Source organism: Pseudorca crassidens, chromosome 2 (genome assembly GCF_039906515.1).
Source record: "Pseudorca crassidens isolate mPseCra1 chromosome 2, mPseCra1.hap1, whole genome shotgun sequence".
In the NCBI taxonomy this organism is placed as follows: Eukaryota; Metazoa; Chordata; class Mammalia; order Artiodactyla; family Delphinidae; genus Pseudorca; species Pseudorca crassidens.
In genome coordinates this window covers 16,008,243-16,030,992 of record NC_090297.1, presented here as the reverse complement: position 1 = coordinate 16,030,992, position 22,750 = coordinate 16,008,243, and the positions used below count along the sequence as shown (strand labels likewise).

Genomic DNA, 22,750 nt, shown 5'->3' with positions numbered 1-22,750 from the left:
AGTCCCTCATTGTTAGACATTTAGTTTATTTTTCTATTATAATTTTAGTTTATAATATAAATATTTAGTTTATCTTTCTATTATAAATATTGTTGCTTTAAATATTCTAGACCTGTCTTTTCTCTTCAGTGTTTATTTCCTTAGAAAAAATTCTTAAAGGTGAAATTCCTGCAAATTCCTAAAAATGGCCAAATGGTATAAACATTTTGAATGCAGTATATTAGATTTCAAACTATCATGGCTCTGAAAAACATACTCTTAATAGTAAAAGTTCTTAGAGAAATAAAATCAGTGTTCTTTATTTAGATCTACTCTATTATACCTTTCAGCTTTCTGTAGTAAAAGTTTAATGAATTAATTAAAGGACTTATTTCAAAATAAGGAGCTCTCAAAATAATGAAATTTTTTTTTGTTTCTAATTTTCTTTATTAATGTTAGCTATTTCTCAAGAGTATATAGAAGTTTCAGTCATAGGTCTGCTTTTGTTTGATATTTTTAGTATCAGAAATTTTATTTCCCAAAATTAATAATTGAATTGACATACTCTTATTAGGTTGTTAATGTGAGATTTACTATTTTCTGCTGTTTAATTTAATTCATCTAGGTTTCATTCAGTGGTCATAAAGGGTAATATCCTTTTTTTAAAAATTAATTAATTAATTTATTTATTGGCTGCATTGTGTCTTCGTTGCTGAGCGCGGGCTTTCTCTAGTTGCGGCGAGAGGGGGCTACTCTTCATTGCGGTGCGCGGGCTTCTCATTGCGGTGGCTTCTCTTGTTGCGGAGCACGGGCTCTAGGTGCACAGGCTTCAGTAGTTGCAGCACGCGGGCTCAGTAGTTGTGGCACGCAGGCCCTAGAGTGGGTGGGCTTCAGTAGTTGCGGCGTGTGGTCTCAGTAGTTGTGGCACACAGAGTTAGTTGCTCTGCGGCATATGGGATCTTCCCGGTCCAGGGATCGAACTCGTTTCCGCTGCATTGACAGGCGGATTCTTAACCGTTGCGCCACCAGGGAAGTCCCAAAGGGTAATACTCTGATGTACTTTTTAATAGTGGTATCTTATAATCTGGGTTACCCATGTAGCAGTTACTCTGGTTGAGTTGGAAAGTATTTTCATCAGAGATATTTTAATAAATACGTATTTATTTTATATATATCACATATATGTAATAAATATAATAGATGTATTTCTTTGAATGTTTTTGTCTCTTGCCCTGGCAACTTAGTCTGAAATATTTGGCATTCAGAGCCTATTGATCTTATTTCTCCACTACAGTAAATAGGCAGAGTTAAAGAAACACTGGCATCTAAGCCCATCGATTAAAGTGAATTTTAAGGCCAGTAAAAGTAGTTGCAGTGAATGAATTAGCCTTTAACAGCTTAATTTTACCATCTGTTTATCTGATCAACAAGCATATTTTCTTTGGCAGACTTACTTAACTAAAAGTTATTGTAAACACTCAACTTCACTTATGCATAAAGATTTCTGGCAGAGAAAGTAAAGTCCCTTTCAGTTTAGATTGTCTTTCAGCAGTGCTTAAAATTTTTGTTTGCATTTGATGAACATGCTCATGAGTAGCTGTTTTTCCACTGGAGCCTGTTTATTCCACTAAGGAAACACAAGGCTGTAAACCAGTCTAATCTCCTTTGGTTTCATCTTCCCAGGCATGAATCATGTATCAGTTTACCTGGAATTTTAAAATATAGAAATTTTCCTGAGTTAGCTTTCCTTTCATTTTTCTGGTTTATTATGATTATCAATTTATTAACCTTTATTATGATTATCAATTTATCTCACTCTTGCTGTCATTCTTTTTCTGTCTATATACAGATGTACATTTTCTGTATTATTTTAATATATATTGTTTATTTTTAATTGGACTTGATTATCTGAATATTAACGTTGGTTTCTCCTTAAAGAATTTTTTTTTTTTACAACTGAAGATACAAGATAAATTTCCATTTTTATTCCTTAACATTATTTCTAGTTATATGCCTCTTTTAAGAAATGAAAGTTAATTTCTAAATGAATTTTTATGCTCAGGAACTTGATTTCACTGAAAATAAACTTCATTGATAATAAATGACACCATGATAGTTTTTATTGAAACAGTTTTTTTATACAGGTAATACATGTTCTTTATAAAAATCCCCCAAATGCAGAAATATATAGAATAAAAAATAATATCTGTATCTAATAATTTAATCTCCAGTTATTTTCCCCTGAACTGTCCTGTCCTGTCTCCATAGTGTATCCTTGGTAGAAAAATTTTCTACAGATGAAGGCTTTCCCTACCTTAAAGAAAAGCCCCATTCCCATCCCGAGAATGTTTTAGTTACAGGTTTGATTAGATTTTCCCTTTGTGTTCTTGACATAGTCATTTGGTGAATTAATTCCTTCTCTTACTTAAAAATAAACTTTATATATGTATTGGAGGTTAAGTAATAGTGGAAAATAGAGAAGAAAATATGACAGTGTTTTTGGAGTGGCAAAATGATATTTTGATCTGTCTTCTGCTGCCCATGTTTTAGAGTAAGAGATTAAAAGAATTACCCTAAAATAATACAATACAATGCAACCTCTGATCCAAAAATTATTCCTAAATGTCTTTCATTTTTTTCTTTCCCAGAAGAGAAGCCAAAACCAGATCCAGTGTTAAAGACTCCTTCCCCAGTCCTTAGGCTAGCCCTTAGTGGAGAGAAGAAAGAACAAGCAGGCCAGACATCTGAGGTTACTGCAGTAGAAGCCATACCAGAGCTTACTCTGCCTCCATCACCTACCACTATTTCTCCACTTGCTCGAAGTACAGTTGCTTCCCCCACCTCTGCTGCTCTTAGTAGCCAGCCAGTATTCACCACTGCTACTGATGACAGATGTGAACTCTCTTCCTCAAAAGAAGACACAATTCCTATACCCAGCCCCACATCTTGCACAGAAGCATCAGATCCTTCACCAACAGATGAAATTGATGATGATATATGCAAGGAATCTTGTAGTGTAGCACCTAATGATATTCCGCTGATTTCTAGTACTAACCTAATTAATGAAATGAATGGAGTTAGTGAAAAATTACCAGCCACGGAAAGCATCGTGGAAATAGTAAAACAGGAGGTGTTGCCATTGACTCTTGAATTGGAGATTCTGGAAAATCCCCCAGAAGAAATGAAAGTGGAGAGTGTTGCAACTCCTATCACCCCTTCCATAGTTCCCTCCTTTTCTCCGTCTCCTCCAACTCCTCCAGCTTCTCCTCCTCCCACACCAGTCATTGTTCCTGCTGCTGCCTCTAACGTTAGTACTGCTAGTGGTCCCACCGCAGTTCAGAGAGTCTTAGAAGAGGACGAGAGCGTAAGAACTTGCCTTAATGAAGATGCAAAAGAGATTCAGAACAAAATAGAGGTAGAAGCAGATGGGCAAACAGAAGAGATTATGGATTCTCAGAACTTAAGTTCAAGAAAGAGCCCAGTCCCAGGTAAGCTTTTCTGTTATTAATTATATTTTGCTTGTTGAACATGAAAAAGAAGCAGTGTTTGAGTTATTTTTTTTTATTTTACTTTTTTTTTTTTTTTTTTTTTTGCGGTACGTGGGCCTCTCACTGTTGTGGCCTCTCCCGTTGCGGAGCACAGGCTCCGGACGCGCAGGCTCAGCGGCCATGGCTCACGGGCCCAGCCGCTCCGCGGCATGTGGGATCTTCCCGGACCGGGGCACGAACCCCTGTCCCCTGCATCGGCAGGCGGACTCTCAACCACTGCGCCACCAGGGAAGCCCGAGTTATTTTTTAATTGGCTACTTTCCTTGACTTCCAGAAACATCAGATGAATGCTATAATTCCTAGTCTGATTTCTTCATTGGTGTGTTTATGTTTTAGTGCATCCAGCAAAGAGTTACTCCATTGTCTAAAAATGCAAATGAAATTTCAAATAGACAAAATGCCTCCAAGGTATATGTCACCATACACATGTTTTTTGTTTTTGCCTGGTTCATATGAATCGTTTCCTCCGTGGTTAATTTCGTTGCTTTGGGGCTGGAAACCAGCATAGTCTATAGTCTATAGTCCCAGCATGGTCTATAGTCTGTAGTCCCTAATACTATCTTCTCGGAATTTTAAAGCCTAATCAATCCTAAACTTAAAAGAATTCCTCTATGCAAGACCTCTTCTTTAATCTTGGGTTAAGGAAAATAGCAATCAGAATGTCAAAGGTTTATAACTAGTTCTGAAAAATAAAAGTACCCTCTCTGATTAACTCGCAGATAGGTTTAATGCTCTTCCGCTTTTTCTTTTTAAAGTTTCATTTTTCCTGAAATATTAATTTTATCATTATTACTTTATCATTAATATTGTCAAAGTATTCTTCTGAATTCAAAATTATTTCTTTTTAATGTAGCATCACCTGGAATCTTGGATCTAACCATTAGGTTTTTATAATATTAATCAGAAGTTATCTGAGGCTTATCAACTATTCTTACGTCAGTAGTGCATAAGAATATGGCTTTTAACAAGTCAGCATAGGGCTTCCCTGGTGGCGCAGTGGTTGAGAGTCCGTTCGTGCCCCGGTCTGGGAAGATCCCACATGCCGCGAAGCGGCTGGGCCCGTGAGCCATGGCCGCTGAGGCTGCGCGTCCTGAGCCTGTGCTCCGCAACGGGAGAGGCCGCAGCGGTGAGAGGCCTATGTAAAACAAGTCAGCATAGCCCATCTTCTGAAACATTGCCCTACACTGTATCATTTGCTCTCTGTGTACCTGTCAAGTTGAGTTATACAATTTGAGAAATGGCTGCTCCCCCAGCAGTTGATCTAGATATGTACTGGAGATGTTTTAGTCACCCACATCCCCAATATTTATTGCCTACTGTGACCTGTCTAATTGAGAAACTTGGCAAATCAAAAAACCTGATCTCTACCTTTAAGATGTGGTTTTCCCACCCAGCTCAGCTCTCGAGGTAATTTCCTCATGAAGGTCTCTGAGAGGTGTCTGGTTCTTTGGAACTGTAGAACACCTAGTTCCACAGTAAACCAGAGCAGAAAAGCAAACAATGCCAGGCAGTTGGGACTGGGAGAAATGTATCATAAATATTTATAAATCGCCTGTTTCCTCAATAGACTGGCCTCTGTAAGCATCAGTATGCTCCAGAAGCATAGTGCCTTCACTGTTAGGAACTTCCTCCTTGGGGGGGCGATGACCTGGGGCTTTTTTGTAACTCTTTGAAAACACAATCTTACTTTTGGTGTGGCTGTAGGTGAATGCCCCTCCAAAGAACACTTGTTTGATGGAGAATAGTAATTTGTTTGACCCTTCCTTTTTCCCTTCATTTACCGGCCTGTGAGTTGTCATTCAACAGTTAGTGATGTGGTAGTTCCAAAAATAGGAGAAGCTATTGAAGAAAAATGTTTTGAAAAAAACATCCAAACAAATAATAGAAAGAATAGCAGGCATAGGGAATACAGTCAAAGATACAGACCATATCTCAGAACTGAAATCAGTATAAAGCAAAGTTCTGCACTGAAATCCCACTTCTACTCATCCCTGACATTCATTCATTCTTTTAAGCAGTTTGTCACTTAGGTGGCCTGATATTGCAAGACAGCTCCCAGGGATAAATGGACAAACAGAATTTGGAGTTAAGTTGTCTTCATAGCATGGTACATTTTTTTCGAAATGCAAATACTCTTGGAGTTAGTAATATAAGTCACCAGCACCTTAGTAAAAGAATATAGATTATTCAGCAGTAAACCAGAAGATAGCTAAAAGAAAGAACTGCCTTTTGCCATGATTAGGGATGAGGTAGAGGTTAGTGATGTCAGGAAGGAAAGTGTCTTGGCATTTTTCTAGTTTCATGATTTTTTTAACCTATGAATATGTTTTAAAGGAACTAGAAGTTCTGTAACTTCCCTTTATATCTTACACGCTTCAAAATTCAAAGTAAATGAACCTCAAGAACCCATGCACCTCTAGCATTTTTTAAATTGTAAGCCTTACCAGAAACATTCCTGGCCCTCTGATTTCAGTGTTAATATTTTTTAATGTTATTGCTACAAAAGTTAACTATGAAAATTAACTCATCATCATTCTTTTAGATAATATCGACCTGAAATTGTCATATGCTTAATGACTCCCGTCTTTTTTGCACTTATTTAGCGTACCTTGTTTACTTTGAGAGGATATTAAAATTGTAACAGTTTGGTTTGGATATCAGTCTTTTGTTGTTGACTTTTGAGAATAGTTCTTACTGTCTCTGCCTGAGGATGAAACACTTTAAAGCTGGCTTCAGAAACCATTTGCTTTTCACAGCTGTGATGCATAGAAATAGGCAGTAGTTTGTATAGAGGTACTTGTTTAAAGCAGTGAAGTCAGACTTAGGGTGTATGATCCCTTCTCTTACTTCTGCTAGAAAACATTTTCTTGCCACTATTCTAGATCATATTTCTGACTGGAGCAAATTGCAGCAATTCTGGATGCTTAGGGGTTGAAGGGCAAACCCTATAAAACGAGAATTGTGTCTTCAGGGTACTCTGAAAAGCCTCAGAGATGGGCCAGACTTTTGATTCATATGATCACTTCAATAATTAAATGTGCAAAAATCTGTATTAATTGATTTCTTTTTAAAAATATTTATTTATTTTGGGCTGCGTTGGGTCTTAGTTGCGGCATGCGGGATCTTTTGTTGCAGCGCACGGGCTTCTCTGTCTCTAGTTGTGACACGTGGGCTCTCTCATTGAGGTGCGTGGGCTTAGTTGCCCTGTGGCATGTGGGATCTTAGTTCCCCAACCAGGGATCTAACCCACGTCCCCTGCATTGGAAGGCGGTTTCTTTACCACTGGACCATCAGGGAAGTCCCTGTATTAATTGATTTCTTGAAGTCCTAGGAATTTTTATTATGGTTTCATTATACTTGGTGGGGAAGAAGAGAGAATTTCAGAACTTGTGGAAAAACGTTCCCTGCTCAGCATTCAGGAATTCATTTTGTGCAATTTCATGAGTGTATATACTGTGTGACATGCATGCTGTGTAACGTGAACTTTTCCACTTTTAAAAATAATAGTGGGCTTCCCTGGTGGCGCGGTGGTTGAGAGTCCGCCTGCCGATGCAGGGGACACGGGTTCGTGCCCTGGTCCGCGAAGATCCCACATGCCGCGGAGCGGCTGGGCCCGTGAGCCATGGCCGCTGAGCCTGCGCGTCCGGAGCCTGTGCTCCGCAACGGGAGAGGCCACAGCAGTGAGAGGCCCGCATACTGCAAAAAAAAAAAAAAGTGATTTTTTCTTTATCTTTTACGTTCATTATCTGTTTTGATTTAAAGCTATTATTTGAAATTCTTCTAGCAGAGGGAGGTTTCTAATCTTTCTGTTTGTCTTCTCTGGCTTGGATCATGGCTTCTTTGTATATTTTATAAATTTGTTTTATGAACTTATCTTCTGCTAAACTTTCCCGGATGTCGATTGAGGGCAGCTCCTCTCAAAGCATGTCTTAGGCAAAACATTAGCTGGAACTTAATCTGAGTTTAATGTCCTAAACGAACTCTCTTACCGCACACAAAGTAAACGCATTCCCCGTGTATACTAATTTTCAGGATGACAGCAGGCTCTCTACACCTAGTTGAAACCAAACATCCTTCCTTGTCATCACTCTATGTTGGTTCACTGGTTTATTTTGGTCTGTGTACTGTTTTAGCTTCCTTTTCACTGAGACTGTCACTCTGTTAGGAGTCTCAGGGATTTTTATAAGAATCTCAGTTCCAAGTCCTTGCTTTTGTAGGGATCCAAGATCTTGTATGTCCCACGTGGATGTTCAGATGTAAACTCCTTGGTTATAGAGACTGGCAACAGCCTCCCATATCCCCAGTGTTTTAGTGGTAGCAGCAGCTGGCCTGGTTTGTGTGGCTTCCAAGTGTTTGCCTTATATTTCTTGTAGGCTCAACTAAGGTTGAAGGATGGTTTTCAGTTTCTGTAGGCTGCAAGATGAGACATTTATTTCTCAAATGGAGATATGATTGTATGTTTCAAGAGTTGTTAATAAAATTCTGATTCATACAGCCAATCGAGTTGCTGTTATCGCTTTTTTTTATACAGGTTTTTATTAGCTATCAATTTTACACATACTCATATATATACGTCAATACCAATCTCCCAACGCATCCCACCACCACTGCCCTCCCTGCTTTCCCCCTTGGTGTCCATACATTTGTTCTCTACATCTGTGTCTCTATTTCTGCCTTGCAGACTGGTTCATCTGTACCATATTTCTAGGTTCCACATATACCTGTTAATATACAATATTTCTTTTTCTCTTTCTGACTTACTTCAGAAAGAGAAGTAAGTTTACTTACTTACTTTCTGACTTACCTAGAAGTAACTCTTTCTGACTTACTTCTAGCTCCATCCACATCTCTACAAATGACCCAATTTCATTCCTTTTTTATGGCTGAGTAATATTCCATTGTACATATGTGCCACATCTTCTTTATCCATTCATCTGTCGATGGGCATCTAGGCTGCTTCCGTGACCTGGCTATTGTAAATAGTGCTGCAATGAACATTGGGGTGCATGTGTCTTTTTGAATCATGCTTTTCTCAGGGTATATGTCCAGTACTGGGATTGCTGGGTCATATGGTGATCCTATTTTTATGTTTTTGTTTTTGTTTTTTGCGGTACGTGGGCCTCTCACTGTTGTGGCCTCTCCCGTTGCAGAGCACAGGCTCCAGACGCGCAGGCTCAGCGGCCATGGCTCACGGGCCCAGCCGCTCCGCGGCATGTGGGATCTTCCCGGACCGGGGCGTGAACCCCTGTCCCCTGCATCGGCAGGCGGACTCTCAACCACTGCGCCACCAGGGAAGCCCTGGTGATTCTATTTTTAGTTTTTTAAGGAACCTCCATACTGTTCTCCATAGTGGCTATATCAATTTACATTCCCACATACAGTACAAGAGGGTTGGTTCCCTTTTCTCCACACCCTCTCCAGCATTTGTTTGTAGATTTTCTGATGATGCCCATTCTGACTGGTGTGAGGTGATACCTCATTGTAGTGTTGATTTGCATTTCTCTAATAATTAGTGATGTTGAGCAGCTTTTCATGTGCTTCTTGGTCATCTGTATGTCTTCTTTGGAGAAATGTCTATTTAGGTATTTTGCCCATTTTTGGATTGGATTGTTTGTTTTTTTAATATTGAGCTGCATGAGCTGTTTATATATTTTGGAGATTAATCCTTTGTCAGTTGCTTCATTTGCAGATATTTTCTCTCATTCTGAGTGTTGTCTTTCTGTCTTGTTTATAGTTTCCTTTGCTGTGCAAAAGCTTTGAAGTTTCATTAGGTCCCATTTGCTTAGTTCTGTTTTTATTTCCATTACTCTAGGAGGTAGGTCAAGAAAGATCTTGCTGTGATTTATGCCAAAGAGTGTTCTTCCTATGTTTTCCTGTAGGAGTTTTATAGTGTCTGGTTTTACATTTACGTTTTAATCCATTTTGAGTTTATTTTTCTGTATGGTGTTAGGAAGTGTTCTAATTTCATTCTTTTACATGTAGCTGTCCAGTTTTCCCAGCAACGCTTATTGAAGAGACTGTCTTTTCTCCATTGTATATCCTTGCCTCCTTTGTCATAGATTAGTTGACCACAGGTGCATGGGTTTATATCTGGGCTTTCTGTCCTGTTACATTGATCTATATTTCTGTTTTTGTGCCAGTATCATGTTGTCTTGATTACTGTAGTTTTGTGGTATAGTCTGAAGTCAGGGAGCCTGATTCCTCCAGCTCCGTTTTTCTTTCTCAGGATTGCTTTGGCTATTGGGGGGTCTTTTGTGTTTCCATACAAATTGTAAAATTTTTTGTTCTAGTTCTGTGAAAAATGCCACTGGTAGTTTGATAGGGATTGCATTGAATCTGTAGATTGCTTTGGGTAGTATAGTCATTTTCACAACGTTGATTCTTCCAATCCAAGAACATGGTATATCTGTCCATCTGTTGGTATCATCTTTAATTTCTTTCATTAGTGTCTTACAGTTTTCTGCATACAGGTCTTTTGCCTCCTTAGGTAGGTTTATTCCTAGGTATTTTATGCTTTTTGTTGCAGTGGTGAATGGGATTTTTTCCCTTAATTCCTCTTTCTGACCTTTTGTTGTTTGTGTATAGGAATGCAAGAGATTTCTGTGCATCCTGCAACTTTACCAAATTCATTGATGAGCTCTAGTAGTTTAATGGTGGCATCTTTAGGGTTCTCTCTGTATAGTATCATGTCATCTGCAAACAGTGCCAGTTTCACTTCTTTTCCAACTTGTATTCCTTTTGTGTGTGTGTGTGTTTTGTTTTGTTTTTTGGGGGGGGTACACGGGCCTCTCACTGCTGCGGCCCTTCCCGCTGCGGAGCACAGGCTCCAGACGCGCAGGCCCAGCGGCCATGGCTCACAGGCCCAGCCGCTCCGCAGCATGCGGGATCCTCCCGGACCGGGGCACGAACCCATGCCCCCTGCATCGGCAGGCGGACTCCCAACCACTGCGCCACCAGGGAAGCCCCTGTATTCCTTTTATTTCTTTTTCTTCTCTGATTGCCATGGCTAGGACTTCCAAGACTATGTTGAATAATGGTGGTGAGAGTGGACATCCTTGTCTCGTTCCTGATCTTAGAGGAAATGCTTTCAGTTTTTCACCATGGAGAATGATGTTTGCTGTGGGTCTGTCATATATGGCCTTTATTAGGTTGTGGTAGGTTTCTGGAGAGTTTTTATCATAAATTCGTGTTGAATTTTGTCAGAAGCTTTTTCTGCATCTATTGAGATGATCATGTGGTTTTTATTCTTCAATTTGTTAATATGGTGTATCACAATTATTTGCATATATTGAAGAATCCTTGCATCCCTGGGATAAATCCCACTTCATCATGGTGTATGATCCTTTTATAGTGTTGTTGGATTCTGTTTGCTAGTATTTTGTTGAGGATTTTTGCATCTATATTCATCAGTGATTTTGGTCTGTAATTTTCTTTTTTTTGTAGTATCTTTGTCTGGTTTTAGTATCAGGGTGATGGTGGCCTCGTAGAATGAGTTTGGGAGTGTTCCTCCCCCTGCAGTTTTTTGGAAGAGTTTGAGAAGGATGGGTGTTAGCTCTTCTCTAAATGATTGATAGAATTCGCCTGTGAAGCCCTCTGGTCCTGACTTTTGTTTGTTGGAAGATTTTTAATCAGAGTTTCAATTTCATTACTTGTGATTGATCTCTTCATATTTTCTGTTTCTTCCTGGTTCAGTCTTGGAAGGTTATACCTTTCTAAGAATTTGTCCATTTCTTCCAGGTTGTCCATTTTATGGGCATAGAGTTGCTTGTAGTAGTCTCTTAGGGTGTTTTGTATTTCTGGGGTGTCTGTTGTAACTTCTCCTTTTTCATTTCTAATTTTTATTTATTTATTTATTTTTTTGTGGTACGCGGGCCTCTCACTGTTGTGGCCTCTCCTGTTGAGGAGCACAGGCTCCGGACATGCAGGCTCAGCGGCCATGGCTCACGGGCTCTGCTGCTCCACAGCATATGGGATCTTCCCGGACCGGGGCACGAACCCGTGTCCCCTGCATCGGCAGGCGGACTCTCAGCCACTGCGCCACCAGGGAAGTCCATTTCTAATTTTATTGATTTGAGTCCTCTCCCTCTTTTTCTTGATGAGTCTAGCTAAAGGTTTATCAATTTTGTTTATCTTCTCAAAGAACCAGGTTTAGTTTTATTGATCTTTGCTATTGTTTTCTTTGTTTCTATTTCATTTACTTCTGCTCTGATCTTTATGATTTCTTTCCTTCTACTGACTTTGGGTTTTGTTTGTTCTTCTTTCTCTAGTTCCTTTAGCTGTAAGGTTAGATTGTTTATTTGAGATTTTTCTTGTTTCTTGGGGAGGCTTGTATCGCTATAAACTTCCCTCTTTAGAACTGCTTTTGCTACATCCCATGAGTTTTGGATCATTGTGTTTTCATTGTTTTCATTAATCCGTTTGTCTGCTGATGGGTGGGGCTGAGTTCCCTCCCAGTTGGTTGTTTGGCCTGAGGCTGCAGGCTCTTTGGTGGGGCTAATGGCTGACTCTGGGAGGGCTCATGCCAAAGAGTACTTCCCAGAACTTCTGCTGCCAGTGTTCTTGTCTCCATTGTGAGCCACAGCCTCCCCGCTCTCCCTGCCTCTGCAGGAGACCCCCCAACAGTAGCAGGTAGGTCTGGTTCAGTCTCCTATCGGGTCACTACTTCTTCCCCCTGGTTCCTGATGCACACACTACTTTGTGTGTGCCCTCCAAGAGTGGAGTCTCTGTTTCGCCCATTCCTGTCGAAGTCCTGCAGTCAAACCCCGCTAGCCTTCAAAGTTTGTTTCTCTGGGAATTCCTCCTCCCCTGGTCGGACCCCCAGGTTGGGAAGCCTGACATGGGGCTCAGAACCTTCACTCCAGTAGCTGGACTTCTGTGGTATAATTGTTCTCCAGTTTGTGAATCACCCACCCAGTGGTTATGCGATTTGATTTTATTGTGATTTTGCTCCTTGTACCATCTCATTGCGGCTTCTCCTTTGTCTTTGGATGTGGAGTATCTTTTTTGGTGAGTTCCAGTGTCTTCCTGTTGATGATTGTTCAGCTGTTAGTTGTGATTCTGGTGCTCTCGCAAGAGGGTGTGAGCGCACGTCCTTCTACTCTGCCATGTTGAACCAATCTCCATGTTCTCACTTTTGATTTACTTCAGTATAAAAGAAACATACTTTAATTCAGGAAAATTATTTTAATAATAATCCTTGATTTATTCTCACTTGTGAATATTGAAAAGAGATAAAACGTAAGTAAGCAGAAAATAAAAGAAATAAAAAAAAGCCTTTCAGTTTGTGTAAACTAACCTGAAAAAGACTCACGTTTAAAACCATAACCTGAAGGTCCGCATCAATAATAAGGAATTTGAAATTTATTCTTGCCTTTGCTTGACTTAAACTTTCTAAGCAGTATTTGAAATATCCCTGGAAGATTTGGTTACTGGGGCCAAAAATAGGTCACCAGTGGTTTGAGTGTCCCACAAGCCCACTCCTTCCCATATTGTGCACCCGTCTAATTTAACTTCTCATATTCCTCTGGAGGACTGTGTTCTGGAACCTTGTGAACAGAACTTCTTACACATTCTTGGTTCCATGTCATTTATCAACACCAGCGGAGCAATTTTTAAAACAAGGACTCTTAGCTCCCTTTTCTAGAGGCATGAGTCTGAGTGATCCTTAGGGATAAGTAAATTAAAATGACTGGATTTCCCCACCATGTTTATAAAAATATTGGCAACAAAGCTGCCTAAAAAGAACATTTCTGCTATTTTATTCCTATTTTCTTGTTGCCTTCCACAGTGAAATCTTAAGCATTTTCTGTAGAATGCTGGTGCTGGTTCAAGTTCTGTCTATATTCATGTGCTGTGGAAGGAGTCCACAGCTCCGGGTGGTGGAGCTTATCCACAGACTCAGGTGCCAAGCCTGTCCGGCAAGCGCTGTGCACAGGTCCTCCTTGCCTCCTCAAATGGGTTACACTTCCCCACTGTTTACAGAAGTTCATTTCTTCGCAACATGAGCCTTGAAGTTTCATTCATTGGATATTAATTAACTTAGTTGTACATGTTTCCATGAATAGACATAGATACTTTGCTCAGAACTTAGCCCACTTTTCCCAGACGTAGTAATTAATCTACCTCGGAAAGAAACCGTTGTACTTAACTTGCTTCCAGACAGGGTAATACAGACAGTTCAGGGGAATGCTGTTCTCTTTCAGGCAAGCCTAGTCTTGCTAAAAGCTTTCTGTTTCTCCAATAGCCATCTTCACCTTGCATACAGTAGTCTTGAGAAGTGTTTCCAATATCTTTGACGAGATAATTTTCACTACTAATGCAGAAAAATGTCCAAAATGCATTTCCTTCAGTATATGTTTTTTCTCCATTTTCTATTGCTATATTAATAGTATTTGGTAATTTAGTTGCAATCATAATAAAATCATCTTTTTTTAAATGTTTACAAGAGCTTTTCTCAGGCATCTCAAGCATTAATCTTACGATTTAAGCAGTTGTTTCTGGGATATAATTATTCTTACTTTACTATTACCAAAAATAAGCCGTGGAGGTAAATGGGGTTTTTCAGGGTCGCCGGAAGAGTTACCACCCAAGCCTTCCTTTACATCACATTTCTGTTGTTCTTTCTAACATGCTTTTTACATTGTTATAAAGTTATTTAAATATTTTCGGGATTTAGGGAGTATACATTTATGCATGTTTAAACGGACCTGTGAATGCCCACTTGTTTCAGCCACAAATAGTTAATGAGGGTCCACTATGTTCTACGTTGTTCTGGGCACTTCAGATTCATCAGTGAAGAATCCAGTGATCCCTGCCCTAGTTTATATTAGAAAGTTTTAAGTACTGTAAAAATAATCAAGCAGGGAAGGGAATGCTGGAGGGGCAGCAGGTTGTAGTGTGTAAACAACATGGTTAGGGTTGTAGGCCTCTATAAAAGGTGAGATTTGAGCAAAGTTGGAAGAGGAGGATTATCTGATAATTCCTATCCCCTTTTCCTTTAGAAAAAACAGTGCTAATACCCCATCTTCTCTGTTAAATTCCAGTAGGCAGAGCACTACTGGACAAGATTACACCACTGTGAATGACAGTGCCTCTACAAGCACATGCTCTCCACCACCAACCATTCGTTTTATGACCTCCCTGTTGTAACATCCTGTAATCAGCCCAACCCTCCCCACTCTCAGCAGATGGCTTTTTTTCTGTCTCTGTTTAGAAAACTGAGTGCACTGAGTGTGCCTTTTTCAACCTTCTGCCGGAGCTACAAACCTATCTCTATCCAAACTTTCATCAGAGTTTACTAGCTGTCCCTTTGCAGTCTCATATATATATTCACCACCTCCCGCAGACTTCTTTCTCATTGTAAATATGCTGGTCTCTTTCAGACATTAAACACTCCCTCAATCCTACACGTCCATTTAGTTACCATTTAAACTCATTCTTCCTCTTACCCAGTCTTCTCAAGAATAGTCTACCATTTCTGCTTCTACTGTGTTCACTATTAACTAATATGATCTGATTTATGCTTGCAACATGCTATCGAATTGGTCTTTTTACCACTTCTAATGGCATTATTGGTACTGATTATTGACTACTGATCACTCTCCTTTTCTTCTTTTTTAGTTAGATTTATTGAGTGTAATATATATGCAATAAAATTCACTCTTTGTAACATTTCTGTGAATTTTGACAGACATGTAAAGTCATGTAATCACCACCACAGTAAAAATATACAACAGTTTCACCACCCCAAAATTTTCCCTCATATTTGGGTTATGTTCTAATTCTGATATTATTCAGCACATTTTTCATGGGTAATTTCATCTAATGGTAGATGGCCCCAGTGGTATGTGTTAATGAATTACATTTTTTATCTCCATCCCACCTTCTCTTCTGAGCTTCAATCTTGTATTTCCAGTTGCCTGCCGGATATCTCCACTTGGAAATCTCAGAGTCGTCTCAGATTCAATATATCTGATACCAGACTAATCACCTACCCAAATCTGTTCTTTTATCTAAGTGGCGCTGGCTTTAATTAAGCTAAAATCCTGATGTCACTGTTGATGTACTTCCTCCTTGAGTCACTCCTTTTTCATGTATGGTCAGTTAACAAGGTTCTCTCATTTTACCTGATATGGTTGTTGAATTTGTCTCCTGCTCTCCATTTCCTACTGCCTTAGACCTGCGCTTCTGCATGGATACCTCTCATTTCTCTGGCTCCAGCTTTGGTCCCCTTCAAGTTCATTCTCCTCGAAGTAGTCATCTTTTTAAAACAGAGATCTGGACTTATCACTCCTTTTTCACATCTCTGCTTAAACCCTTCAGAGTGATGGGTGGCACGGGGGGCATTCACCCTCAAGATAAATTCTAAGCTTCTCATTTTTGACTATAATATCTTTTTGTTATTTTTAGTTGCAGCAGCAATCTTCTTAGTATATATGCATAAGATCTGAATGTAACTTTCCATGTATTTGGTTAGTCTAAACACCAGCAGTAAAGTATAGTGGTCAAGATGAAAGCAACAGAGTCAGATACTCCTGAGTGTTAGCCTTTCCCTTTGTCCATCTCTGTGACCTTGTGTTTCTTAATCTCTGAATTGGTTTTCTCATCCAGAAAATGAAGATAATAATAGTATTTACCTCATAAATATGTAGTGACAATAAAATGTGCTATATGTAAAAAGCACTTAGCATAGTGTCTAGCACATATTAAACACCCTACAAATGTTAAGTATTATTAATACTACTATTTTCAGCTAGTATTAAAGGCCCAAATGTTCCCTTTGAAGTGTACTAACATAACACAGAGCAAATGGGTGTCGTGATCTCTGCCCTTAGGAATTTTTGTTCCATAGGAGAGCAGCTCAAGAATATGATAGCATCTGAAAAGTTCTTAATTAAATTCTAGGCATGAGGTGGTAGAAAATCCCTTAGAATAGTCCCTATATGAATGTATAACTTTGATTAAAGGCTTTGTACCATTATGTCAGTTAATCTACACAATGGCACATCTCAAAGTGACCTCTGCTGTCATTTGGAAGAGAGATGGTTTGCTTAGAACGTGAATTTTAAGGAGAGTCTGTACCACTGAAAGCCTTAACAAGCATATAAAATAGAGTATAGTAATAACATCATTAACTTTCTGTTTCGGTCAGGAGTAGAAGATTAGGAAGAAAGGGAAAGAGAAAACTAAAAGGAATGGGGAAACAATAAATAGGACAGCTGAAAAGTGGAAATAACCCAAATTTTCATCAACTGATGAATTGATAAACAATGTATTGTGTATCTATGTAAAATATGAAATATTATTCAGTCAAGAAAAGGAGTGAAGTACTGATACATGCTACAACATGGATGAACCTTGAAAACATTATGCTACAGGAAAAAGTCACAAAAGACCATGTATTATATGATTCCATTTACATGAAATGTCCAGGATAGGCAAATCCCTAGGGACAGAATGTAGCTTAGTAGCTGCCAACGGTTGAGGAGAGAGAAGAGTCGGGAAGGAGTGCTAATGGCTCTGGGGTTTCGTTGGCGATAAAAGTCTCCTAAAGCCAGAGAGTGGGGAAGGGTGCATAATTCTATAAATATGCAATTGTGAGATACAGGCATATCTCTTTATAATGCACTTTACTGCACTTTGCAGGTACTATTTTTGACCAGTTGAAGGTTTGTGGCAACCCTGTGGCAAGCAAGTCTGTTGGTGCTGTTTTTCTAACAGCATTTGCTCACTTCGTGTCTCTGTGTCACATTTTAGTAATTCTCACAGTGTCTTTAACTTTTTCATGATTATTATATTTGCTACAGTGATAGTGATCTTGGATGTTTCTGTAAGATGGTGAACTTAATCCATAAATGTCGTGTGTATTCTGACTGCTCCACTGACAAGCTGTTCCCCATCTCTCGCACTCTCCTCGGGCCTCCCTATTCCCTGATACACAACAGTGTTGAAATTAGGCCAATTAATAACCCTGCGATGGCCTCCAAGTGTTCAAGTGAAAGGAAGAGTCCCATGTCTCTCACTTTAAATCAAAAACTAGAAATGATTAAGCTTAGTGAGGAAAGCATGTCGAAAGCTGAGATGGGCAGAAAGATAGGCCTCTTGTGCTAGACAGTTAGCCAAGTTGTGAATGCAAAGGAAAAGTTACTTCCTGAGCGAAATTAAAACTGCTACTGTAGTGGACACACGAATGATAAGAAAACAAAACAGCCTTACTGTTGTTATGGAGAAAATGTTAGTGGTCTGGTTAGAAGATCAAACCAGCAACAACATTCCTTTAAGCCAAAACCTAACCTAGAGCAAGGTCCTAACTCTCTTTGGTTCTGAAGGCTGAGAGGAGTGAAGAATTTGCAGGAGGAAAAGTTTAACGCTAGCAGAGGTGGTTGGTTCATGAGGTTTTAGGAAAGAGGCTTGTATTTGTATGTCTCCATGACATACAAATCCAAGGTGAAGCCACAAGTGCTGATGTTGAAGCTGCAGCAAGTTACCCATAATATCTAGCTAAGGTAAGGAATGAAGGTGGCTACACTAAACTACAGATTTTCAGTGTAGATGAAACAGCCTTCCATTTAAGAAGATGCCATCTAGGACTTTCATAGCTAGAGAGGAGAAGTCAACGTCTGGCTTCAAAGCTTCAAAAGACTGGCTGACTCTCTTGTTAGGGGCTAATGCATCTGGTGACTTTTAGCTGAAGTCTGTGCTCATTTATCATTCCGAAAATCCTAGGGCCCTTAAGAATTCTGCTAAATCTAGTCTGCCTGCGTTCTATACGTGGAACAACAAAGCCTGGATGACAACACATCTGTTGACAGCATGGTTTACTGATTATTTTAAGCCCACTGTTGAGACCTACTGCTCAGAAAAAATGATGCCTTTCAAAATATTACAGCTTGTTGACAATGCATCCAAGGGCTCCGAAGGAGATGTACGAGATTAATGATGCTTTCCTGCCTGCTCACACAACATCCATTCTGCAGCCCATGAATCAACTTTCAGGTCTTATTATTTAATGAATACATTTCGTAAGACTATTTAGCTGCCATAGATAGTGATTCCTCTGATGGATCTGGGCAAAGTAAACTGAAAACCTTCTGGAAAGGATTCACCATTCTGGATGTCATGAAGAACATTCGTGATTCATGAGAAGAGCTCAACGTGTCAACAGTAACAGGAGTTTGGAAGAAGTTGATTCCAACCCCCCGCGGGGTTCCAGACTTCAATGGAGGAGTCACTGTAGATGTGGTAGAAACAGTAAGAGAACTAGAATTAGAAGTGGAGCCTGAAGATGTGACTGAATCGCTGCAATCTCATAATAAAACTCTGTGACAGATGAGGAATTGCTTCTTATGGATGAGCAAAGAAAGAGTTTCTTGAGATGGACTCTAATCCTGGTGAAGATCTGTGAAGACTACTGAAATGACAACAGAGCTGATAAAGCAGTGGCAGGTTTTGAGAGGACTGACTTCAGTTTTGAAAGACGTTCTGCTGTGGGTAAAATGCTGTCAAACAGCCTCGCTTGCTACAGGGAAGTCGTTCGTGAAAAGAAGAGTCAGTTGATGCGGCAGACTTCAATGTTATTTTATTTTAAGACATTGCCACGGCCACCCCAGCCTTCAGCAGCCACGACCCTGGTCAGTCAGCAGCATCAACATCGAGGCGAGACCCTCCAGCAGCAAAAAGATTATGACTCGCTGAAGGCTCAGATGATGGTTAGCATTTTTTAGCAATGAAGTATTTTTAAATTAAGGTATATAAATTTTTTTAGACATAACCCTATTGCACACCTATTAGACTACAGTGTAGTGTAAACATAACTTTTATATGTACTGGGAGACCAAAAAATTTGTGTGACTTTATTGCCATATTCACTTTATTGCAATGGTCTGGAACCGAACCTGCAGTATCTGTGAGGTGTCCCTGTAATAGAAAATTTATATTGGTCTCTGCCTCTGGTTCCTGGCACAGAGCTCCTGATACTCTTGTAATTTACTGAATGATAAGAACGCTAGGAGCATCTCTTGTTCTAATACTGTTTTTTGACCTCTGTCCATGGCATAGGGCTCCTAAAAGCCCTGTAAATTCCTCAGTGATGAAAGCACTGTGAGCGTCTTTTGTTCTATTGAGGTGACTCTAGGTGGGTTCTTGGATGACTCCCGGATGGGGGCTGGTAACCGGAAAGAATCAGTCATGATTAGAGTCTTGGAATTTTTAGCCCTCCTTCCATCCTCCAGAGGGAGGAGAGGGGCTGCAAATGGAATTAATATTGGATCATGCCTACTCGATGAAGCCTCCATAGTAGGGAGCTCAGAGAGCTTCCAGGCTGGTGACACATGCACATGAGGAGGGTGATGCACCCCAGCTCCACAACAACGGGGAGCTCCTGCACTTGGGACTCTCCCAGATTTCTCCCCTGCCCGTGTATATCTTTACCTGCGGTTTATCTGTATCCTTTATCATATCCTTTAATAAACTGGTAGACATAATGAAATGTTTCCCTGAGTTCTGTGAGCTGTTCTAGCAAACCTGAGGAGGGGATTGTTGGAACTTCCAGTCTATAGCAGGTCGGTCAGAAGCACAGGTGATAACCTAGACTTGCAGCTGGCATCTGAAGTGGGGGTGGGGGACAGTCTTTTGGAACTGAGCCCTAACGTGTAATATCTGACACTATTTCCAGGTAGATAGTGTTAGATTGAATTAAATTGTGGAAACACAGCTGGCATCACAGAGAATTGCTTGTTGAGGGGGAAAACCCCTACATATTTGGTGACCAGAAGTGTCAGAAGTGAAGTGTTCTGGATTAGTAGAAAAGGAAATACATTGTAGGCAAGAACTGGGTTTTTCCCTTCATAGAAAGATGGAAAGACTGGAGTTTTTCCATTACAGATAAAACCACTGAATTGTGTATTTTAAAAAGGTGAATTTTATAGTTACGTGAATTACATCTCAATAAAGCTTTTATTGAAAAAAAGATGAATAGGACTGTGAGTGGTTGTGCTACCAGCATCTACATAAGGATCTGTCAGAGGCATCAGCCTAAGAACTTTATGCTAAAAACCCTGAAGATAGAAATTAATCATGTTAGGGAAGTTATAGCTTAGACATTTAGGAAGTAGGTTCCAACAAAAAACACCGTAATTGACAATACCAGATGTAAAGGAATGTTGGAATACAACCTGAAACCACATTGTCTTTTGATGTGTTTTATGCCTGAACTATGTATTATTTTTATTCTATCTTACTGTTTTGCTAGTAGTTACATCTTACCTGAGTTTGAGAGGGTCTTCTCAGCTGGGTAGTGAATGCCCCTCTGTAGTTAACCATTCTAGGTGCATTGTTTAATGTCATAAATATGGAACACCCAACTGGGCTGGGACAGCAGGGTCGTTATTTGTGGTTGAAACATAAGGGATCTGTGTTTTATTGTATAAGTTAATGATTCTGAATTTCCTTTGTATGTAACTTAGTTCTTGTATATTTTTGCCACAGTTGCGTTGCTCTCTCCAAGGCTGCCTATCCAGGACCCTTCCAGGCCTTTCTTATCCTTCCAGCTATCCATCCCATTTATTTATCCATCCATCTGTTCAATCCCCTTCCCTTTCTAGTCCATTTCACAGACTCTCTTATTAATACCTCAGCTTCTGCAATTCTCTCTGCTTTGAGACTTCTCTACAAAAGTATGTTCAGTACACATTCCCCAGAAAAGTCTTCCAGAGAAAATACTGTTTCTGGATATATCTGTCTAAGCGTTATAGAGACAGAGTAATTGTTGCAGTGGTGTGAGATCCAGGCTCTCAGGTTAACCTTCAGGGCCCTCTGTTAGTCGTTATCTCTTCTTAGCTGTACTATTTTATTTTTTGTAGCCAGTGCTCCACACCCATTTGCCAGGTCCTAATTCCCACAGTGTTGCCTTGACGTTGTCTTCTCAACCTAGACCATATTAAAGAACTTGCTCAAAATTTTCAATATGACTATCTTCACAAAATTTTCCACTCTGATAACTCCTTGACTCTTAACACCTAAGTATGTTTATATCAGCTTAGAATACTTGTAGGGCTTTACAAATATTGATATGTATGCGTTTTATCTCCAGCTGTCTTACACCTTTAGTAAAGCTCTGATTTGTTTTATTACCCTCCTAGAGCTTTTATTAAATGTTTGTTTACTCATTTAAGCAAATGAATAAGTTTTTGTTGGTGTCAGTTTATTCTTGGCATGTGTGTGTGTGTGTGTGTGTGTGTTATAGAGTATCTGACTAACAAGTGTATTTAAAATAAGCCATACATACAGCCACTATGGAAAACAGTATGGAGGTTCCTCAGACAGCTAAAAATAGAATTACCATATGCTCCAGCAATCCCAGTCCTGGGCATATATCCAGAAAAAACTCTAATCCAAAAAGATACATGCACCCCTATGTTCACAGCAGCACTACTCAGAATAGCCAAGACATGCAAACAAACTAAATGTCCATCGACAGATGAATGGATCAAGAAGATGTGGGTGTGTGTGTGTGTGTGTGTGTGTGTGTGTGTGTGTGTGTAATGGAATACTATTCAGCCATAAAAAAGAACAAAATAATGCCATTTGTAGCAACATGGATGCAACTAGAGATTATCATACTAAATGAAGTAAGTCAGAGAAGGACAAATGCCATATGATATCACTTATATGTGGAATCTAAAATGTGACAGAAATGAATCTATCTATGAAACAGAAAGAGACTCAGGGACATAGAAAACAGACTTGTGGTTGCCAAGGGGGAGGGGGTTGAGGGAGGGAATGTAGTGGGAGGTTGGGGTTAGCAGATGTAAGCTATTTTACGTGGAATGGATAAACAGCAGGTCCTACTGTATGGCACAGAGAACTATATTCAGTATCCTATGATAACCATAATGGAAAATAATATTTTAAAAATGTGTATATGTGTATAGCTAAATCACTGCTGTACAGAGGAAGTTAACACATTATAAATCAACTATAATTAAAAAAAGACACATCAAAAACAATAAATAAATAAAGTGAGCCGTACCATCCTAGTTGGAAAAATTTGTTGTTTTTAATAATAGCTGTTGCTGGTTAAGTGCTTACTATTTGCCAGGTACTTTTGTATTAACTTCTTTAATCCTCACAACAACCCTATTATCTTGTTTTACAGAAGAGGAGACCAAGATACAGAGGAAATAATACTTGCTAAAGGTTATATAGTGTGTAAATAAATGGTAGAG

At 39.5% G+C, this 22,750-nt stretch overlaps 1 protein-coding gene across 19 annotated transcripts in view; it reads left to right on the top strand.

Moving 5' to 3' along the window:
* The window catches only part of EIF4G3 (eukaryotic translation initiation factor 4 gamma 3), a 365,407-nt gene that overhangs the window by 231,524 nt on the left and 111,133 nt on the right, over positions 1-22,750 (top strand). For all 19 annotated transcript variants that reach the window (XM_067722978.1, XM_067722985.1, XM_067722940.1 and 16 more), the window contains one exon: positions 2,628-3,467. In XM_067722978.1, the coding sequence (XP_067579079.1) occupies positions 2,628-3,467 (840 nt within the window). The remainder of the gene's footprint in view (positions 1-2,627; positions 3,468-22,750) is intronic.